The 18,548-nt window shown below is 44.8% G+C and overlaps 1 protein-coding gene across 1 annotated transcript in view; it reads right to left on the bottom strand.

The window, feature by feature from the left end:
* C8B (complement C8 beta chain) overlaps positions 1 to 18,548 on the bottom strand; it is a 34,502-nt gene that overhangs the window by 9,007 nt on the left and 6,947 nt on the right. Inside the window, exons 5-10 of the mRNA XM_038413995.2 lie at positions 15,689 to 15,821; positions 10,542 to 10,739; positions 6,920 to 7,160; positions 4,484 to 4,612; positions 3,744 to 3,907; positions 802 to 955 (exon numbers count right to left, since the gene is read on the bottom strand). Of these exons, the coding sequence (XP_038269923.1) occupies positions 802 to 955; positions 3,744 to 3,907; positions 4,484 to 4,612; positions 6,920 to 7,160; positions 10,542 to 10,739; positions 15,689 to 15,821 (1,019 nt within the window). The remainder of the gene's footprint in view (positions 1 to 801; positions 956 to 3,743; positions 3,908 to 4,483; positions 4,613 to 6,919; positions 7,161 to 10,541; positions 10,740 to 15,688; positions 15,822 to 18,548) is intronic.

Here is an 18,548-nt window from a genome sequence, read left to right as displayed (position 1 = left end):
AATAGTCATTTGAAAACATCTTTCATGGCAAATTATCCTAAATAGAATGATAACAGGACTCGAGGCCTAATAAGTTATTTAAACAACTGTAATCACCCGAGGAATCAGTTAAGAGCTATAATCAAACTGGATGGTACCTGAATCAATAATTTCTGCATTAGACACATTTAGATGTAACCAGATTCTCATCAGGATTTTTGCCAGATGCAATTTGAATTAGGTACTTGAAAAATATCTTCTTTTATTAGCAAAACCCACACACCATAAATCTCCATTTAGAAAATGTGTTTTTTATTCAATTTAATTACTTTTCCCCCAGCATTTTTAAATCACTGTCAGCTTCAAAATCAGGGCAGCTTCTATTAAAAATGGAGGGAAGGAAAGGATGCAATACTGAACAATTCTGATGATGATACCAGTACTTAGCACTTATATGGTGCTTTTCATCTTCACAATACAACATTAATTAATGCCGAGACATTAGGATGATGGTAATGATCTTGAAAGCAAAGAAAGACTTAAAGACATGAACTTTTCTTCTGATGAATAATTGAAGTGGGAACTGTTTCTTAAATGTAACTGATAAAGACACTTGCTAAAATGGTGTCAATTTGCTGATGCTGCTACTAAACAATGGAGATTTATGAATGAAATTACTCTTTTTTAAAATATATTTTCTTTATAATGTTAACCAGGATGAATAGGAGAAAGGAATGAACACAGATTACCAGCCAGTTAAGCCTCCTACCTACAGCTCCCCTGTTCGTTTATACTAGATACGTATTAGAAGTGAGATTCTACCTTTCAAAAAGGCAATTCCATTGCCATGGCATGGAGCACAATGACAGGAACTAGTCTCCAGCTGAAACTCCACAAGGGCACGCTTCATATTTTCCCTTAGTGTATTTGCATTTGCAAAGTCCGTTGCAGTCACCAGTTCAGACAGGGGTTCTGCCTAAGCGGGAGGGAGAAAAAAGGGGAAGAAACAAGTGTTGTATTCATTACAAAGGTCAAGATGTTTTCATAAGGTCAGCCCTGCGCTGCAAGCTATGGTGGGACCTCAGTTTGTGAACAAAATGTAGGCCCTGTGTTATGAGATTTGTGTTCCATGGAGATACCAATAAAAGCTTTCTAAAATGGGAACATATTAGTCCTATCAGCTGTGCAGAGCAGCTACAGCTTTGGGAGAAAGAGCTGGACTTGCCTCTATTTTGTGCATCTTCAGCAGAATAATTATGTTAAGTTCCTGCTGCAGGGACAAATTCTGCAGGGACTATAATGAGCGTGCACACGTGTAAGTGAGGGCACAGACTGAACATCATGGGGTTGCTGAGGGAAGAATTTGGTACAGAGTAGAACCAGGTGTAACGGAGAGTAGAATTTGCCCCACAGATTCTTCTTGGCAGATGATAACACAGTAGCCAGTAAGAATAAAATTGGAGGATTCCTAGGCTAAATCTGCATGTTTGGTAGTTACAATCAAAGGACCAGTTCCTCAGTTTGTATAACCTGATGATCCAGCCCAAAGTCATTATTGTAGCTGAGCAAATTTGCTAGGGTGCCATCAGGACACAGCAAACATGAAGTCCCATAATACCATTTATACAGGGTCACGTCATTCAGAGGACAAATGCATTTTAAGGAAAAAGGTACTTTCTTGTTGCTGCCGCTGACTCCCCATTTCTCAACAATGATCTTTGAGCCACCTTTTACTTTTTGAATTCATTTCATATAAATAAGGAAATGCCTTGAGAATGACCTGCCAAGTGCTTTTAGTAGATGATTTATGAACTGCTTTGCTTTATATTTTCCCTATGGAAGCATTTTTAGGACTCATGTTTAGTCGCACACTACTGGTGCTTTTGATCTTCATACTCCTCAAGGATATTAGCAGGCCAAATCCAAATTATATCAATCTATGGATTCTACTAGCTGATCTGGCAACTGATATCAGATTAGAATCTAAAGGGTTAGGAAAAAAACCTACCCTTAGTTTGTGTTCAGAATTTTTTTTAAATGGGATACTAAGTGTAACTTGGACAAGTACGGACACTGAAATCTCTAGGACTCAATGCAATTATGAAATCATGAGTAGATTACCTGAAACAGTTGATTTTATATCTTCCTTTAAACCTGAGATGAGTTGTAGTTAACAAAGAAATGGATTATATTGTCAAAGCAGAAGATTTGAGTGGGTTGAGGGCAAGCTGAAAACATGGACATTATGTGAAATTTTTATTACAAAAAAGGGGAAAACCAACATAATAATCAGTGCCAAGCCAGAGTGAACTATGAAGCCCTGGAAAGATAAACACCTATTTGACCAATATAATCAAATGTAGAAAGGGCTGCTCCGAAGCCTGTGAAGTCAACAGTCTTTCTGTTGGCTCACGGGGCTTTGGATTAGTCCTTGAATGCGTAGATTGCAAAAGTATTAAACATATTTCCACTAGAGAGAAAATAAACACTAGCTATGGGCTCAATCTAAGGAATTTTATCTGGATCCAGATTTCAAATGAACACCCAAAAGCTCCAGTGAGTTTGAATCAAGGCTTTTGAGTTCAGACTATAGCAGCTTGGAAAATGGCTTTTTTTAAAGAAAATTGTCTATGAAAGAGAAAAGAACACATTTTCATCAAAAGGTTCCACAGAAAATTTAGACATTTCCATTTTTCTAATTGACAAGTTTCAGTCAAAAAACAAACAAAAAATTGATATAAAATTTCTGCCATAGTGCCTCATGGGAGTCATAGTTCAGCTGCCTTATGCCCTCATTCTCCTCCCTGGCCCAGGCTCTCTGGCTGGGCTACATCTCCCATGATGCACCACGGTCTCCCCTCTCACTGAGACATCAGTGCATCCTGGGAAGTCCCTAGCTACAGTGCATCCTGGGAGATGTAGCCTGTCCAGGGGAACCAGGCCTATAGAGGAATATGAGGCATCTAAGCTACAGATCTTATGAGGCACTGGGAGGTGGTGTGTGTGTGTGTATATTCCAAATCAACATTTTTCACTTTTTAGAATACATTTTGGGATTTGAGTGTTAGTTTTTTTGACAAAATATATTTTTTCTGTGAAAAATAGACACTTTTCCCCAAAACATTTATTTAACCAAAATCCAATTTTCCATTGAAGAGCAGTCCAACAAAAAACAGCCCTAGTGCAGGGCCATACCCAAGAAGAATATTCTTCTGCCTTCACAATAGTCAACCAAACGTTAAATGAACTAATTGTGATATTCAAAATTATGAGGCTTTATTGACATTTTTCCCCCTTGTTATTTTTCAAATTCATGCTCCTCTATACATTCGAGACCTGGCCAAGACTGGAAGTAGAAAAGCCTAGTAAAAATCTATTCTCATGAGATTCTATCTTAGTTTTACAGATTTATGAGCTTTAGATAGTCTGGACAAACAGACTTTTTGGTGCACTCCTTGGTTTTCTGAACCAAACAGAATTGCTACTATACAGTGCATGGTAAATATGGAAGGCAAGGGTAATTCAGAAAAAAGGAAGGTCATTTTATTACACTCTAATATTAAATGCCATCAGGTATATTTCTAATACAGCGCTGCCTAGATTCTTCAAACTTCAATTATCTGACATGCCTTGTTATCTAAAACAGGTCAATTAGTTACTCTGAAAATCTCCCTGATTATTCAAAACCTCACTTATATAAATGAATTCCAAGTCCACCATGGCACTCGATTAATTTAGGTTCTATGGTGTATTATTTTCAGTACCTTTAGCTTTATGATTTCAGGATTGTACTGTACTGCATCTCCCCACTCCTGCATTAGCTGAGCAGTTGGCAGATCTCTGTAGGCAAGTGTCGTGATATGCTCACTCCCTCCTCCACGAACGAGGACTATGAAATCTTCCACAACTTGCTTTTGCCTGATGCTGTCTGCAAACAAGGTAAAGCGACCAGCTCAGCTTTGCTATTTCTTTGTGAATCACAAATAAACTAAAAAGCTGGGAGCAAAACGGATTCTGCCAGTTACATATCCCATTTAGAAACAAAACGGGAAAGCGACCTTGGTCACAATTATTTATATACAGCCAAATATCTGGCACTCTCTCTGACTTAAAAGGGAGTGGTGCCTGAGGGAGGACTTCAAGATTTGGCCCATAGTTTTTGTTTTGACATTACTGTAAATGAAAAAAACAAACAATAGATGCATTAATAGATTTTAAAGGAAGGAGGGGATCTCTTAGCCACAGGGGAAAGAATAATAAACCAGCCTCCCCTTACTGGGGCTATCATTGAAAAGTACCAGAAACTGCAACTACTGCAGGGTGCAGCACCTCTTTCTTGACTAAAGGGCTTGATCCTGCTTCTGTTAAAGTCAACGGTGTGAAAACAAACTCCATAAAACAAAGCCCATTTCTTGCGTGCAGATCTATTTTATGTCTGAAATTGAGCATATATTGCTCTCACATAAAAAAGAACATACAAAGCACAAGACTGTTTGATGTTTACCTCCAATTTCATTTAAAACAGCCTTACAGCCAGCAGCCGACATCCCCAAATTTATATAAACTCCAAAGATATCTCCACCAACGTTAAAGCCATGCTGTGCACAGGACTGGATGTCACTTAAAGAGTAACCTAAAAAACACAGTAAAACATCACATATTTAGAAAAACAACACTCCATTTTAAGTACTTTTTGCTGATGTTTTTTGCCTTCCCCCCTCCCCCAGAGAATTTTTAGGGCCCAATCCTGCTCTAAAAAAGGATCTGGTGCCCTCAGCTCCCAGTGACTTTGATGGAGTTGAGTGCTCTCGGGATCAGACCTTTAGTAAAGGAAAAATTTCCTCTCAAGTGTTTATATATTTTTGCTTGCAGGGCTACATCAAATGTCATGGAATTCCTGGCACAGAGGAAGTGGCACATTACAAATAATGACAGGTTTCAGAGTAGCAGCCGTGTTAATCTGTATCCGATGAAGTGAGCTGTAGCTCACGAAAGCTTATGCTCAAATAAATTTGTTAGACTCTAAGGTGCCACAAGTACTCCTTTTTCTTATTACAAATAATGAGCATCATAAAGATATGGTTACCCCTTTTGACCCAAGCCCTGTTGCAAGTTACAGGTTTGCAAATTAACGACTAAGGGCCCACTCCTGCAAACACTTGCCATTGAGCATAGTGCTTACCATGCTGGGTGCCTTCCTCTGTAGCATGGGGCATGGTTGACTTGAGGGAGGCTTCTCTGCTCCTTGAAGTCTTTGAACCATGATTTAAGGATTTCAATAGCTCAGACATAGGTGAGGTTTTTCATAGGAATGGGTGGGTGAGATTCTGTGGCCTGCGCTGTGCAGGAGGTCGGACTAGATGATCAGAATGGTCCCTTCTGACCTTAGTATCTATGAATCTATGAACTTAAATGAGCTTCCTTAGGGCTGTAAACCGTGCATTCAGTAGCAAATGTTTGCGGGATTCAGCCCTAAATGAGTTAGCAGTTAAGGTCCCAATTCAGCAGTGTACTTAATCACATGACTTACTTTAACCCTTTAGCAGTCCCATTGAAGTTAGACATGTGCTTCAATACCTAGCTGAACTTGGGCCTTAACAAGCAAGGATGATGCACTACCTTCACTTCATCAATGACAGCCTCTCTGCCAGCAATCACATTTGACAGTCACTCACTGCCAGGCAATACTACTAGCAATAAATTAGTGCTCACTGGACTCAATAAAAAGGGGTTATCCTAATTAAATTACATTCCAACACTGGCTATAGAACTTATCAAATAAAGTTAGATTTCAGCTTTAACACCTAACTGGCACCTTGGCAAATCCATCTGATGGACCCTCATTCACGCTTACATTGTTTATTTTGACTGTAAGATCTTTGATTCAAGGACTGTCTCTTGCAATGTGTATGTACAGTGCCTAATCTCATGGCCAACTGGGGCTTCTAGACACTATTGTGATCCCAGTAATAAACAGTAATAGTAATACATTGGTGTTTAGATGTGAGCTTCTAGAAAAAATATATAGCTAGAGATGAGCCCAAAACAAAACCTCAGATCTTCAATACCACCGAAATTCTGAATGCCTGAAATCCAGATCTAAGTTCTGTCCCTCTGGCTCAAGTTTAAATATAGCATTACCTACTAACGTACTACTCAACAGAAGAGCAAACAGATAGTGGACCTGCTGTGTAACACAAAGAGTATGTTTTCAAATAGACACTGAAGGCCGTTCCTCAACCTCCAATGCCAATGGATAAACAAAAGAATGCTGCTCTTGATTATCATCCCACAACTCTCTGTGTTCCACACAAACCCTTGTAAAGGAGCATGAGTCAAACAACTAGAGCAGCATCCGGCAGAAAAGTCACCCAGCAAATGACTGTCTCCTAGATTCCTGCATGCTGGAAAAGTTATGGAGGCTAGAGGAGTTTCACAACTACCACTTGTAAAGCGCTGAATAGAAGAATGTAGGTTTTGATTTTCAAAAGCAACTAGGGATTTAGCCATGCGATTCTCATTCTAGTCAGCTTTGGAAAGATCAACTACAGGGCCTGGTATGCTGAAGCAATAAGCACCAGCAGCTCCAGCTGAGGTTGATGGAAGTGGAGGGTGCTCAGCACCATTTGAAAATTAGGACCTTGGTTTACATACAGAAGGGGAGAACATTATCTTGTTCAGAATCTCTTAGGGATAATGCTACAGACATCAGCGCCCCTGCCTCCAATAGCCTCATCTCACCCCAGGCTTACCCACTCTCTAGCCTCAGAGCCTAATCCCCACAAAGCAGCGTCTGGAGGTTCAGGTAGGACCAATGCTGTGGAGGTGGTAATTGGTTTCCTAGATAGGAGTGCGTGTGGCAGCAGAAGTAGTAGATCTGACCCCAAAGCTTTAACGACTGCTCTTTCATTAAATGCTGTATCGTACTGGATACACATACCTGCCTTTTGGAGTTCTTCGCTGTTCACAACTAAAGTATATTCGTAGATGCCGCCAAGAGTAGCTTCAGAAATGTAATGCGTCCCATAATCTCTGTAAAGTTCTCTGTATTCACCATAGCTGTACTCTAAAGGCAGCTGATGGAGTCTCTGCAGGAACTCATAATGGAGCATCAGAGTCCGAGACTTCAATTTATAACGGGCAACATCCAACTCAGAACGGGCATGAATAAATTTGCTGGACTACATGAAATGTAGACACACAACAGCATCCAAGTGAAATGAGGGACATGGTTCTCCATGCAAAGTATGTTACCTCAGTGAGTATTATATATACTGTCTGTGCATTGTATAAATGGATGTTACTGGACTGCATTAAACAGCTCACACAAATCTGTGTACTCTACATAGATCTTAATTTGTAAAATGTGCCATTACCAAAACTTAAAGTGAGGGAGCAATTTTACACAATGGAAACAAAGACATTCCCTCAAACAAACTATTGTCCAACCCAACGTATATCCTTCCCCTCCACACCCCTTTTGGGACAAAAGCCTGGATAATAAAATGGGCTTTCCACTGTGCCCTAAATGCATTCAGACTCAGGTCTGTCTGGGCCATCAAGGGAAACACTTTCAGGAGCTGAGGATCTTTCAATTTAAAAAGACTTGCAACCTGGATAATCAAATCTAGGCCCCTTATCAGGCCCAAAGCAGGACTCACTGGGTGGAATTCTGTGGGCTGTGTTATGGAAGAAGTCAGACTAAGTGATCGTAGTGGTCCTTTCTGTCCTCAAAAATCAATGAATGTGTGAGTTACCCTAGGTTCTCCTTCTCTCTCTAATGGTGTCTATTGCAGGAGCCTCTCGGGCCCTTGGTGAGCATCCCTAGTGCAATCTTCTCCTTATTAAGGAAGCTCTATTTGGGGTTTGTACCATGTGTAACCCACAAACCTCCTGGGTGTGGTGTTCTGTCCTATCGGGGCGGGGGGGCGGGGAGAGATATGAATGAGTCTGCTCTACAGCCTTAGCTAACAGCCATATGACTTTTAGCACATGCAGTGGAGACTCATGCACTGAGGTCCCAGGTTCAATCCCGCCCGCCAATGACCAGGGTCTGTCGGTGTTACACATGCACAGTCCAGGCAAGTACAAGCTACACAGAAACAGGGCCACTGTTCTGCTCCTGAATGCACACGGCACTGAGGACACTGGCATATAACAGCAGTGTAATTAAACAGCCAACATGAAGTAGGCCTGGTTTACGAAAGTGGAAGGATAAGAAGAAACAAACCGATGGTGCATATTGCCCCAGAATGAATGTCATGTAATGGCACTAGAAGAGTATAAATTAAAGCTCCTCCAGATGGTTTGGAGTGTATACCAGGTCACAGAAGTGACTGAAGGACAAGAGTGAAAATGTATGCTTCAGGGTGAACATGCCGCCAGTATTCTGCGCTGTGTGCCTTGGGGCTGTGAGTGTCTCATATCTACCAGTGTGAAATGCTATGTGCTATTCTATAATTAAACTAGTGAAGACTTGCTAGCAGTTTTCATTTTATATTACCGTCATAACTACTCTACAATTGACTAACAGGGTTTCTTTGTTTGCATTGTCACTTACTGCAGTGACAGCACCTGTCTTGCATTACCAGGACTTTTCCTGTGTGCACTGACATCCTGCTGGGATTCCCAGGTAACTAGTCTTCTACTGCACAGACTGTTATATGCATTCATAAACACATAAAACCTGATGCCTGAAAATCCCACCCACCCCAAAGGAAGGGAATGTCTTTTATTCAGGAACTCACTTGCTATTCAATGGAACTCACTCAGCTGGACAGATGGAATTTCAAAGTTCTAGGGCTCAGTATGTAAATAACAATCTGACCTGTGTGAAATCCCTTGGATTAATCACGTTCTGGGTCATATCTGTTTCCCACCCACTGTTCAGGGCATTTTGATTTCATTCACTACCATTGCTGTTTACTGTTATGCTTGACTTATCAAGCAAGTTATTTTTATTTATGGTCTCCTGATTCAAGATGGGTGCTATGGTGCATTAAACTCCCTTGGCAGGGTAACCTGGTAATTTACAGTTGCTATGTCCAGTGGCTGGTATGAGCCACGTGTCAGCCCATTTAATGGCTGTATTGTCAATTTTAATATTACTCCTGAGGGCATTCTGTTCCAAAAAATTAAAAATTATGCACCAAAAATTTCAAAATTCTGAAAATGTTAGTTGTCAAATAAATGTGGAAGCTCCAGCATGGCATTGGGGAGCACAGACCACTGGCTGCACAGAGGTAGGAGATCACTGTGCAGCTCCCCACTCCCAGGACACGGACTCAGCGGTGAGGCAGCACCCAACCCTGACACAGCGCAAGGACCAGGCCTGCCCCAGAAACACCCCAGAGTGCTGTCCCCCCGTGTCAAGTGTACCAGGTGAGGGCAGGCAGGCTCAGCAAGGCAGGATGCAAGTGTGGAGGGGCTTAGTGGGGGGGAATCCAGGTGTGGGTTGAGAGGGTTCTGTGTGGGGCAATCTGGATGTGGGTGGTTCAGTGGGGATCTGGGTGCGGGGTTCTGGATGCAAAGGGGCTTGTTGGATTTTTTTTGGGTGCAACGGTAATGGGACTCTGCAGGGGGGGTCCAGGTGAAGTGGTTGGGGCTCAGCGGGGGGTCTGGGTATGGGGAACTAAGTGCGGGGGTCCAGATGCTGGGGGAGTGGGGCTTAGTGGGGTTGCAATTCACGTGCAGCTGGTTGGGGCTCGGTAGGGTGGGGATCTGGGTGTGGGTGGCTCATTGGGGTGGTCCAGGTGCAGGGGGAGTGGGGCTCATTGGGGGGGGATTCTGGGTGCCACGGGGGTAGAGGCTCAGTGGGAGGGTCTGGGTGTGAGAGGGGCTGGATGCATGGGGGTTGGTTGGATGGATGCGGGAGCAGCTCCCTGTACATGGATCCTTTTCCTGCAGCTGAGGAGGGATGGGTGCAGGAAGCGCAGGGGGTGGGTTGCAGAGCTTCCTACAGACGGGGAAGAAATGTGGGGGTGGGTCTGACTAGCATGTAGGAGCTACCAGCCATGTCTTCCCCAGTCCCGCCCCCCCCCCACAGTGATTTACCTCTCTGCCAGCTGCTCTGGCCATACTGCTGGGGAGGGTTGCATGATCATTTTTGTGGCTTCCCTTTGTTTCCCCAACAGAAAGTCATTTTTCTGTGGGGGACATAAATTCTACACATGCACAGTGGTGCAGAATTCCCACAGGAGTATGTGCTATATGTGCTATATCCCCTATGCTCATATAAGGGCTGCTGTGCATCAGTAGGCCCCCTGCCAATCTTTCCTACATGACAGTACTTTTGTACCAACAGGTGTGCACCTCCCTTTGTGTTCAGAGGACCAACTTGGGCTTCTTTCTTTCTTTCATTTTTTTACAGCGAGACTCTCTTGGACAGGCCCTCAGCCGGTCTAAATTGGTGTAGTTCTACTGATTTCCTTGGAGCTAAACTTCAAAAGCTGAGGATCTAGTCCTATATTTTTTATACACATATACACACACGTACATTTAAACTTCACATCTCAAGTGTTAACTACTAAACTGAGAACAGTTTTAAGTGGAAAGTCACTTACAGTTGCAGAAAACTTTTTCATCCTTTGAATGAACTTCTTGAACCTGTTGTCACTATAACTGTAACCAAGTTCAAACACTCCTGGTATGTTTATTCCAAATCCAAAGCTAGTCTGCGAAGCTTTTGCCCTAAGGATATGTTCTTCAAAACTTGAATAAGATTCGTATTCAGTCAATGTAAATTCATATTTGCCTTTGGTCTAAACAAAACCAAAACCAACACACTTTGTTTCTTGCATACTGATTTCATACATGAAGCAGAGGGCAGATGTCTTGATAGTCTTGCAACAAACATACTTTTGAATTAGTGCTTGCACTTTGAAGATGAAAAGCCTGGTATAATTGTTAATCATTATTATTACGACAATACCAATTGATTTGCAGCACAGGTTAATAAAATGCAGATGAGAGCTACTGTCTTCTCCATATTGCAATTGCCTACACTTAAAAGTCCGTGAAAGTTTAAACAAGTTTAAAATTGTGAAAAGAAAAAGCTTGCTTAATAGGCATCACGTATCAACACACGACAACACACAGCATTAACTTCAATGGGCTTTTAATCAGGCTCTGTATCTTTGATGCCAATTAAAGGTAACTGAGAAGTTTGAAAATTACTTGGGTGCCTACCCTTTCATACAGTACGTTCTGGATATTTTAAAACAATAATACTTATTTGCACTTCTGTAGCCTCCTATAAGCATATGACTCCTATAAACATATGGTGTGAACTGCACCCTCAGCAAGTTTGCAGATGACACTAAACTGGGAGGAGAGATAGATACGCTGGAGGGTAGATATAGGATACAGAGGGCCCTAGACAAATCAGAGGATTGGGCCAAAAGAAATCTGATGAGGTTCAACAAGGACAAGTGCAGAGTCCTGCACTTAGGACAGAAAAATCCCATGCACCGCTACAGACTAGGGACTGAATGGCTAGGCAGAAAAGGACCTAGGGGTTACATTGGACGAGAAGCTGGATATGAGTCAACAGTGTGACCTTATTGCCAAGAAGGCCAATGGCATTTTGGGATGTATAAGTAGGGGCATTGCCAGCAGATCGAGGGACATGACCGTTCCCCTCTATTCGACATTGGTGAGGCCTCATCTGGAGTACTGTGTCCAGTTTTGGGCCCCACACTACAAGAAGGCAGTGGTGAGCTGGAGCCAGTTTGCACGAATCAGTTGTTAAATTTTGAAGCAGTTTTAGAACCAGTTGTTAACCCGCTTCCCTGCAGGGGGTGCTGAGGTTTTGATGGGCTCCAGCCGGGAAGTGATGTAATTCCTCCTCCGGCTGCCGGGGGGCGCTGCGCTGCGGGAGCCATGTGGGCTGCCGCCTGGCCCTGGGCATGAGCCCTGGTGCTGCTGCTGCTCCCCTGACCCTGGGGCTCCCGATGCTGCTTCGTGGGTCCCCGGCTGCTCTGCTGGGCCTGGACTGCGTCCTGCTGCTCTCCCCGTGAGCACCCACCACCCTGCCTGCAGCCAGCCCGTCTCCAGCCACCCCCTGCCGCACCCCCTGCCTGCAGCCAGCCCCCGTCTCCAGCCACCCCCCCCTGCCCTGCCTCCAACCACTCCCGCAACCCCTGCCCGCAACCACCCCCTGCCGCACCCCCCCTGCCCCAGCCCCCGTCTCCAGCCACCCCTGCCCTGCCTCAACCACCCCCGCACCCCTGCCCAACCACCCCCTGCCGCACCCCCTGCCTGCAGCCAGCCCCCGTCTCCAGCCACCCCCTGCCCTGCCTCCAACCACCCCCGCACCCCCTGCCCGCAACCACCCCCTGCCGCACCCCCTGCCTGCAGCCAGCCAGCCCCCGTCTCCACCACCCCGCACCCCCTGCCGCCACCCCTGCCTCCCGCCAGCCACCCGCTCCAGCCACCCCCCCCCCCTGCCCAGCCAGCCATCTCCAGCCACCCCTCTCCGCCAGCCATCTCCACCACCACCCTGCCCACAGCCATCCCGTCCCAGCCCCCCACACTCCTGCCTGCCTGTAGCCAGCCTCTGCCACACCTCCTGCCTGCAGCCAGCCCCTGCCACACCTCCGCCCTGCCCGCACCAGCCCCTGCCGCACACACCCCCTGCCCTGCCCTGCCCGCACCGGCCCCTGCCGCACCCCCTGCCTGCAGCCAGTCCCTGTCTCCAGCCACCCCCGCACTCCCTGCCCTGCCCGCAGCCAGCCCCTGCCACATGCACCCCCGCCCTATCCCCTGCCAGCCCTGCACCCCCTGCCTGCAGCCAGCCCCTGCCCAATATCCAGCCAACCCCTGCCGCACGCACCCCCTGCCCTGCCCGCAGCCAGCCCCTGTCTCCAGTCACCCCTGCACCCTCTGTCCTGCCCACAGCAGCCCCTGCCGCACTCCCCTCCCCTCCCCAGTCCTGCCCGCAGCCGGCCACTGCCGCACCCCCTGCCTTGCACCTCCCCCCCGCCCTGCCTGCAGCCAGCCCCTACCTCCAGTCAGCCCCACACCCCCTTGTCTCCAGCCAACCCCGCACCCTCCTGTCTCCAGCCAGCCCCGCACCCCCTGCCTCCAGCTAGCCCTGCCCCACGCGTCTGTCTGCAGCTGGCCCCATGTCCACTGGTGCCCTGCAGTTCCCAGGGCAGTAACCCTGCACACCTGCTTCAATGAGGGGGGCAGGGAGCAGCTGGGATGACCAGCTAGGGTGACCCTAGGGTGACCAGACAGCAAGTGTGAAAAATCAGGACGGGGGTGGAGGGTAATAGGAGCCTATATAAGAAAAAGACCTCAAAATCGGGACTGTCCCTATAGTATCGGGACATCTGGTCACCCTAGCACATCCCCAGGGAGTGGCGGGGACCCACACATGTGAAACGGAGCTCATTTCTAGTTCAGGCCCATCTTTTTAGAAAAGAACTTTAGGCAGGGTTAACATACATCCGTATTTTCCCGGACAGGTCAGACTTTTTGGTTCTTAAATCACCGTCTGGGAGGAATTTTACGGATGTATGGTAACCCAGTTTGTACAAAAAATACATACTGGGGCACATCCCTTACATCAGACTTTTATAGGGAACCATTGTTAAGATTTTGGCAGATTATCCATGCAAGAAGGATGTGGAAAAATTGGAAAACGTCCAGCAGAGGGCAACAAAAATGATTAGGGGATTGGAAAACATGACTTATGAGGAGAGGCTGAGGGAACTGGGATGTTTAGTTTGCGGAAGAGAAGAATGAGGGGGGATTTGGTAGCTGCTTTCAACTACCTGAAAGGGGGTTCCAGAGAGGATGGATCTAGACTGTTCTCAGTGGTGGCAGATGATAGAACAAGGAGTAATGGTCTCAAGTTGCAGTGGGGGAGGTTTAGGTTGGATATTAGGAAAAACTTTTTCACTAGGATGGTGGTGAAGCCCTGGAATGCATTACCTAGGGAGGTGGTGGAATCTCCTTCCTTAGAAGTTTTTAAGGTCAGGCTTGACAAAGCCCTGGCTGGGATGATTTAGTTTGGGATTGGTCCTGCTTTGAGCAGGGGATTGGACTAGGTGACCTCCTGAGGTCCCTTCCAACCCCGATATTCTATGACTCACTGCCGACATGCCCTTGGGGCTGGGTGTAGCATAGGAGACTTTCCTCCTTTAGTGCCCTGTGGTGGTCAGCTTCTCCTTGCAACTCGGCCAGGTCACACTCCTTCTGGGGTAAACCAGCAGTCCAACCAATAACAGTCCAACATTCTGTTGAACTTTCGGTCTGAGTCTGGACTCACCAGTCCTTACCCCCGGTATCAGGGGGGCTTCCACAGTCCTTACACCTTGCAGGGGGGTTTCCGTTCCACCTTCCCTGGTGGGCTGGTAGGGAAACCCAATGCTCTCCCACTCCCCTGGAGTGGAGACTTGAGTCGGAAGTCAAGGCCTCGCTACACAGACCCCTGGCTGCCTCCCTGGACCACCTCCTACCTTGCCCAGTCTGCAGCCTTTACTGCAACCTCTTTCCTGGCTGCCAGTGTATCAGCACCATTCTTCCTAGGCCTCGGCCACGGGGCCACTGCACAACTTCTTAGCATCTGGTTCTGCTGCAGGAGAGTTTTCTCCACTGACTCAGCAGGAGTCTTCCTGCTCCCTGCAGATCCGTCAAGCAGCGTGCTGAATCCTGGCGTGAGCTCCCCGACTCCAGCCAGGCTTCTCTCCCTGAGAGAGACCCAGAGGTCTGCACTCCTTCCTGGTTTACCCCTAACTGAGCCTGGTTCGGCCTTTTAGCTCCTCCCTCCAGCTTTGACACTTAGGACAGGTGTAGCAGGGCAAGGCTGACTGCGCCCTCAGATTCTCATTAACGCCTTCAGGCCCAGGGTGGAGTTGGCACATCCCATCACACCTCCTTTCTATCAGAGGATCTCAAGATGCTTTCCTCACACTGCCCCTTGGATGTCAGTATTTTCACACCACTTTTATGGATCAGCTTTTTGGGCAAAGAGAAAGGAAGGCCCTGATCCTGCACCGTTAAAGTCATTGGGAGTTTTGCCATTGACTTCAATGTGCATAAGATCAAACCCTACCTGAATTTGCCAAATTCACATCAGAAATCTTTGGCAGAGCCAGAATTAGGTCCCAGATCCCCTGATTCCAGTCCTCTGCCTGGACCATGAGACTATCCTTCCCCTGAATATGCAACTCAGTCAAAATAAAGTCTGTGCTGTGTGCAACAATGAACAATGGTAAAAGTGCCCCACATTGCATGTTACCATGAACATAAATATTTCATTTTCATGACAGACACGGGAATCATTCCTTTCTCCTTCCCCTACAGTTTTATATTTAATAATCGATTTCCTCATATTATGAGCATTTCTATTTCAGGCACACATTGTGTACTGCATCATTACAGAGAATCTCGGAAATCTAGTTCACTTTCTTGCAAGCAAATCAAGGAAACAACAGAACCTAGCTGAGAATTTTGGATGGTTTCATTACAGAAACTTTACTTTTTCATATTTGTGTCATTTAGAGAACATATACATGATTATTAGAATATAACAATAACTTATTATGTTTCCTAATATTTTTAAAGTAGGTCAAAATTTTGTCCTAAACCACTTGACCCCAATTCTTGAAATTCATTAAAATGTCATGTGTCAACACGCTGCACTGAAAACTATTAGATATTTAATTAAAGTTTGCTTGCAGAAAAAATATCTGATTCTTACCTCTGGGGAGTAGCTTTCTACATTGTATGGTTTTCTAAACCTGGTATCCATAATATAATGTGGAGTACACCCTCCAGCATAGTACCTGTGATCAAGAACCAAACCTTCCAGATTGTTCGTGAGGATATTTAACCTGTGTAGGAGGCATAACAGTGAAACAATAACATTTATAATTTAAGTAGCAGCAAAATATACAATTTGGCTAAGAAAGGCAAGGTTTTTTCCCTATTTCCTTTTGTGCCTGCCTATTTTGTTGCCTAGGGATTCTGTCATCAGAACTTTCCATCTTCTATTATCCACTCTAAGTGGTCTAGGAGAACCTTCCCATCCAACAAGTTAATGAAAGAGGGAGTCATGTTTTGAAACATTGCTGAAGATAATATTAACCACAGAAGAATTACATTCAGTCAGCTGGGACTGACATTATGGCATCATACCGTCAGTGCTAGCAACATTTGTATACTTTACCCAGCCAATAAAAGTTCATGGAATTGAAATTGTGCTGGAAAGTAAGGATTTGGAGTAACTCTTTCGGGAATATCAGAAGGGGCAGAGGTGGGCAAAATATACAGTAGGCACTGGATTAGATCCTAAATCCATCTGTAAACAGTAAACATTCAGTCTGGCAATCTTTTTATGTAAGAGAATGGCTTTTTTTTGGTGATGGGACCAAGAGTTCTCTATTATTCCCACCATAACCGAAGGGTGAATCCCAGTGGAATCTCATCTAGACAGTGGTGCACGGTCTCAGGATATGGTGCTAATGTGAATGAGATCATGTTTAAATAGCAGTGAGCATCACTAGAGGAAAAATCACAAAAGAAAAAATACCAGTGAAATCGGGAAATCTCCAGAACCTATAACTGTTATGTTGTGCTCCAGGTCTTTGTTGGGCCTCACTTTCCTTAGTTTGGATTCAAAAAGTTGCATAAAAAGGTCTCCGAAATTGTTAAAATTAGCTTCAATCTTAGAACAAAGTGAAAAATGGGAAGGTACACTAAAATCATATGACTGAGCAATTGTGGCTTCAAAGAGATGAGAGGCAAGAGTTCAAATTATTTTTTAATTTGTACTATGGTATGAAGCAGTATGAAGCATCAGTGATGACACACACAGCAGTCACATCTTCAGAGAGTTGCACAGAAATGAGCATTTTCCCTTTAATGTGATTTTTACAGTATGAAGCAATATTTTTTGGGGGTGCATGTGACGTGAGATTAGGGGACTATTTTCACACAGTAAGATCTTATAGGCAGTTATCATCCTATAAGAGTTGGATCATATTCAACCACACCAAAATTCAGGATTGTTTAGTTCTTGGGTGAAATCTTGCCCCCACTGAAGATGATGGCAAAACATCCATTGGCTTAAATGGGGCCAGGATTTCACCCTGGGAGTTTTGGTTCCGTCCATTGTAGAGGTCCAAATGTAGAGGTCCACTGCAACATATAGATCTGAATCCAGATTCAGATTTTAAGCAGTCAAATGCTCCAGGATGTTTGTGTGACCCTAAGAGCCCTTCATTGCCCACTTTGTCAGATAACAGCACATAACAGCAACTCCTATCAGGCCTGACAAACTCACTACACCTAACAAATTGCTGTCATAGTATTTATCTCTAAATAATGTTGTGTAGAGTGTCAAATGAAAGCTTATATCATATTGGTCATCATAAGCATTGCAAGATGTATATATGGGCATTAGTCAAGAAGGTGTATGTATGTACTAAACATATGTTTAAACCATGTAAACAGGTAGGTTAGATAAACAAGTTTTTCCCACACAAAGCAATGTTTATTTACCTGCCTGCCTCCAATGTCTAGCAAGCATTGTGCAAGTTAACACAAAGCAAGCTTCATTTGAAAGACAACAAGAAAAGCAAGTTGCCAGGAGAATGAGAAAGACAATATGGCATCAGCACACTGAAGAGCAAACAGCACGGGAGAACAACTTTGTCTGGGGATACACATCATAGGGATACATTCCAAAGGTTTTCTGGAGCATAAAGAAGAGGAAAGGAACTGAGGGACGCTCCTGACAGAGAGGAGTAAAAAATGAAAAATCTGGATCCTGATTTGATTGAAAATCAGCAGTGTATGCAAAAGGACTGAGGGTGAGAAAAATGCTTTAGCTAAAAGACTGTAGCTGGCTAAAGGTTTGTTTAATCTCTTCCCAGTGCGTTATATTTTTGTTTTATTTGTAACCAGTTCTGTTTCCACTACCCTTACTCAGTTGTTACTAAAAACTCTTTGTTTCACCAGAAGTAGAATTCAGTGCTGTAATATTAAATTAAGTGTGACTACTCGGTTTAATCAAACAAGCTGGTGTGTACACTTTCTTTCTGCAGATAGCAAATTTGGTAATCTCTGTGAGTGTCGAATGATGGGCTGGATACCCCAGGGGAATGTTCTTCCAGGGACACGGGAACTTGAGTGCCCCAAGTGTTACGTGCAAGGCAAAGGTTTCAGAGTAGCAGCCGTGTTAGTCTGTATTCGCAAAAAGAAAAGGAGTACTTGTGGCACCTTAGAGACTAACAAATTTATTAGAGCATAAGCTTTCGTGAGCTACAGCTCACTTCATCAGTGAGCTGTAGCTCACGAAAGCTTATGCTCTAATAAATTTGTTAGTCTCTAAGGTGCCACAAGTACTCCTTTTCTTTGTGCAAGGCAAAGTGTGGCCTGGCAGAATCCTGAGAAGTTTGTCTAGGGTGGCTAACAGACTGTGGAGACAGGGAGCTCTCACCTAGTTTAGCACCAGCAAATCTCTTTTGCTAAGGCAGAGGGGTAACAAGGTCATCCATAGGTCTGGGTGCCCCGAGAAAGTGTCCCAGTTTGGACACAGGATTTTGATTCAGGCCATT

The sequence above is a fragment of the Dermochelys coriacea genome, chromosome 8 (assembly GCF_009764565.3).
Source record: "Dermochelys coriacea isolate rDerCor1 chromosome 8, rDerCor1.pri.v4, whole genome shotgun sequence".
Lineage (NCBI taxonomy): Eukaryota > Metazoa > Chordata > Testudines > Dermochelyidae > Dermochelys > Dermochelys coriacea.
This window is presented reverse-complemented; position numbering and strand designations above follow the sequence as displayed.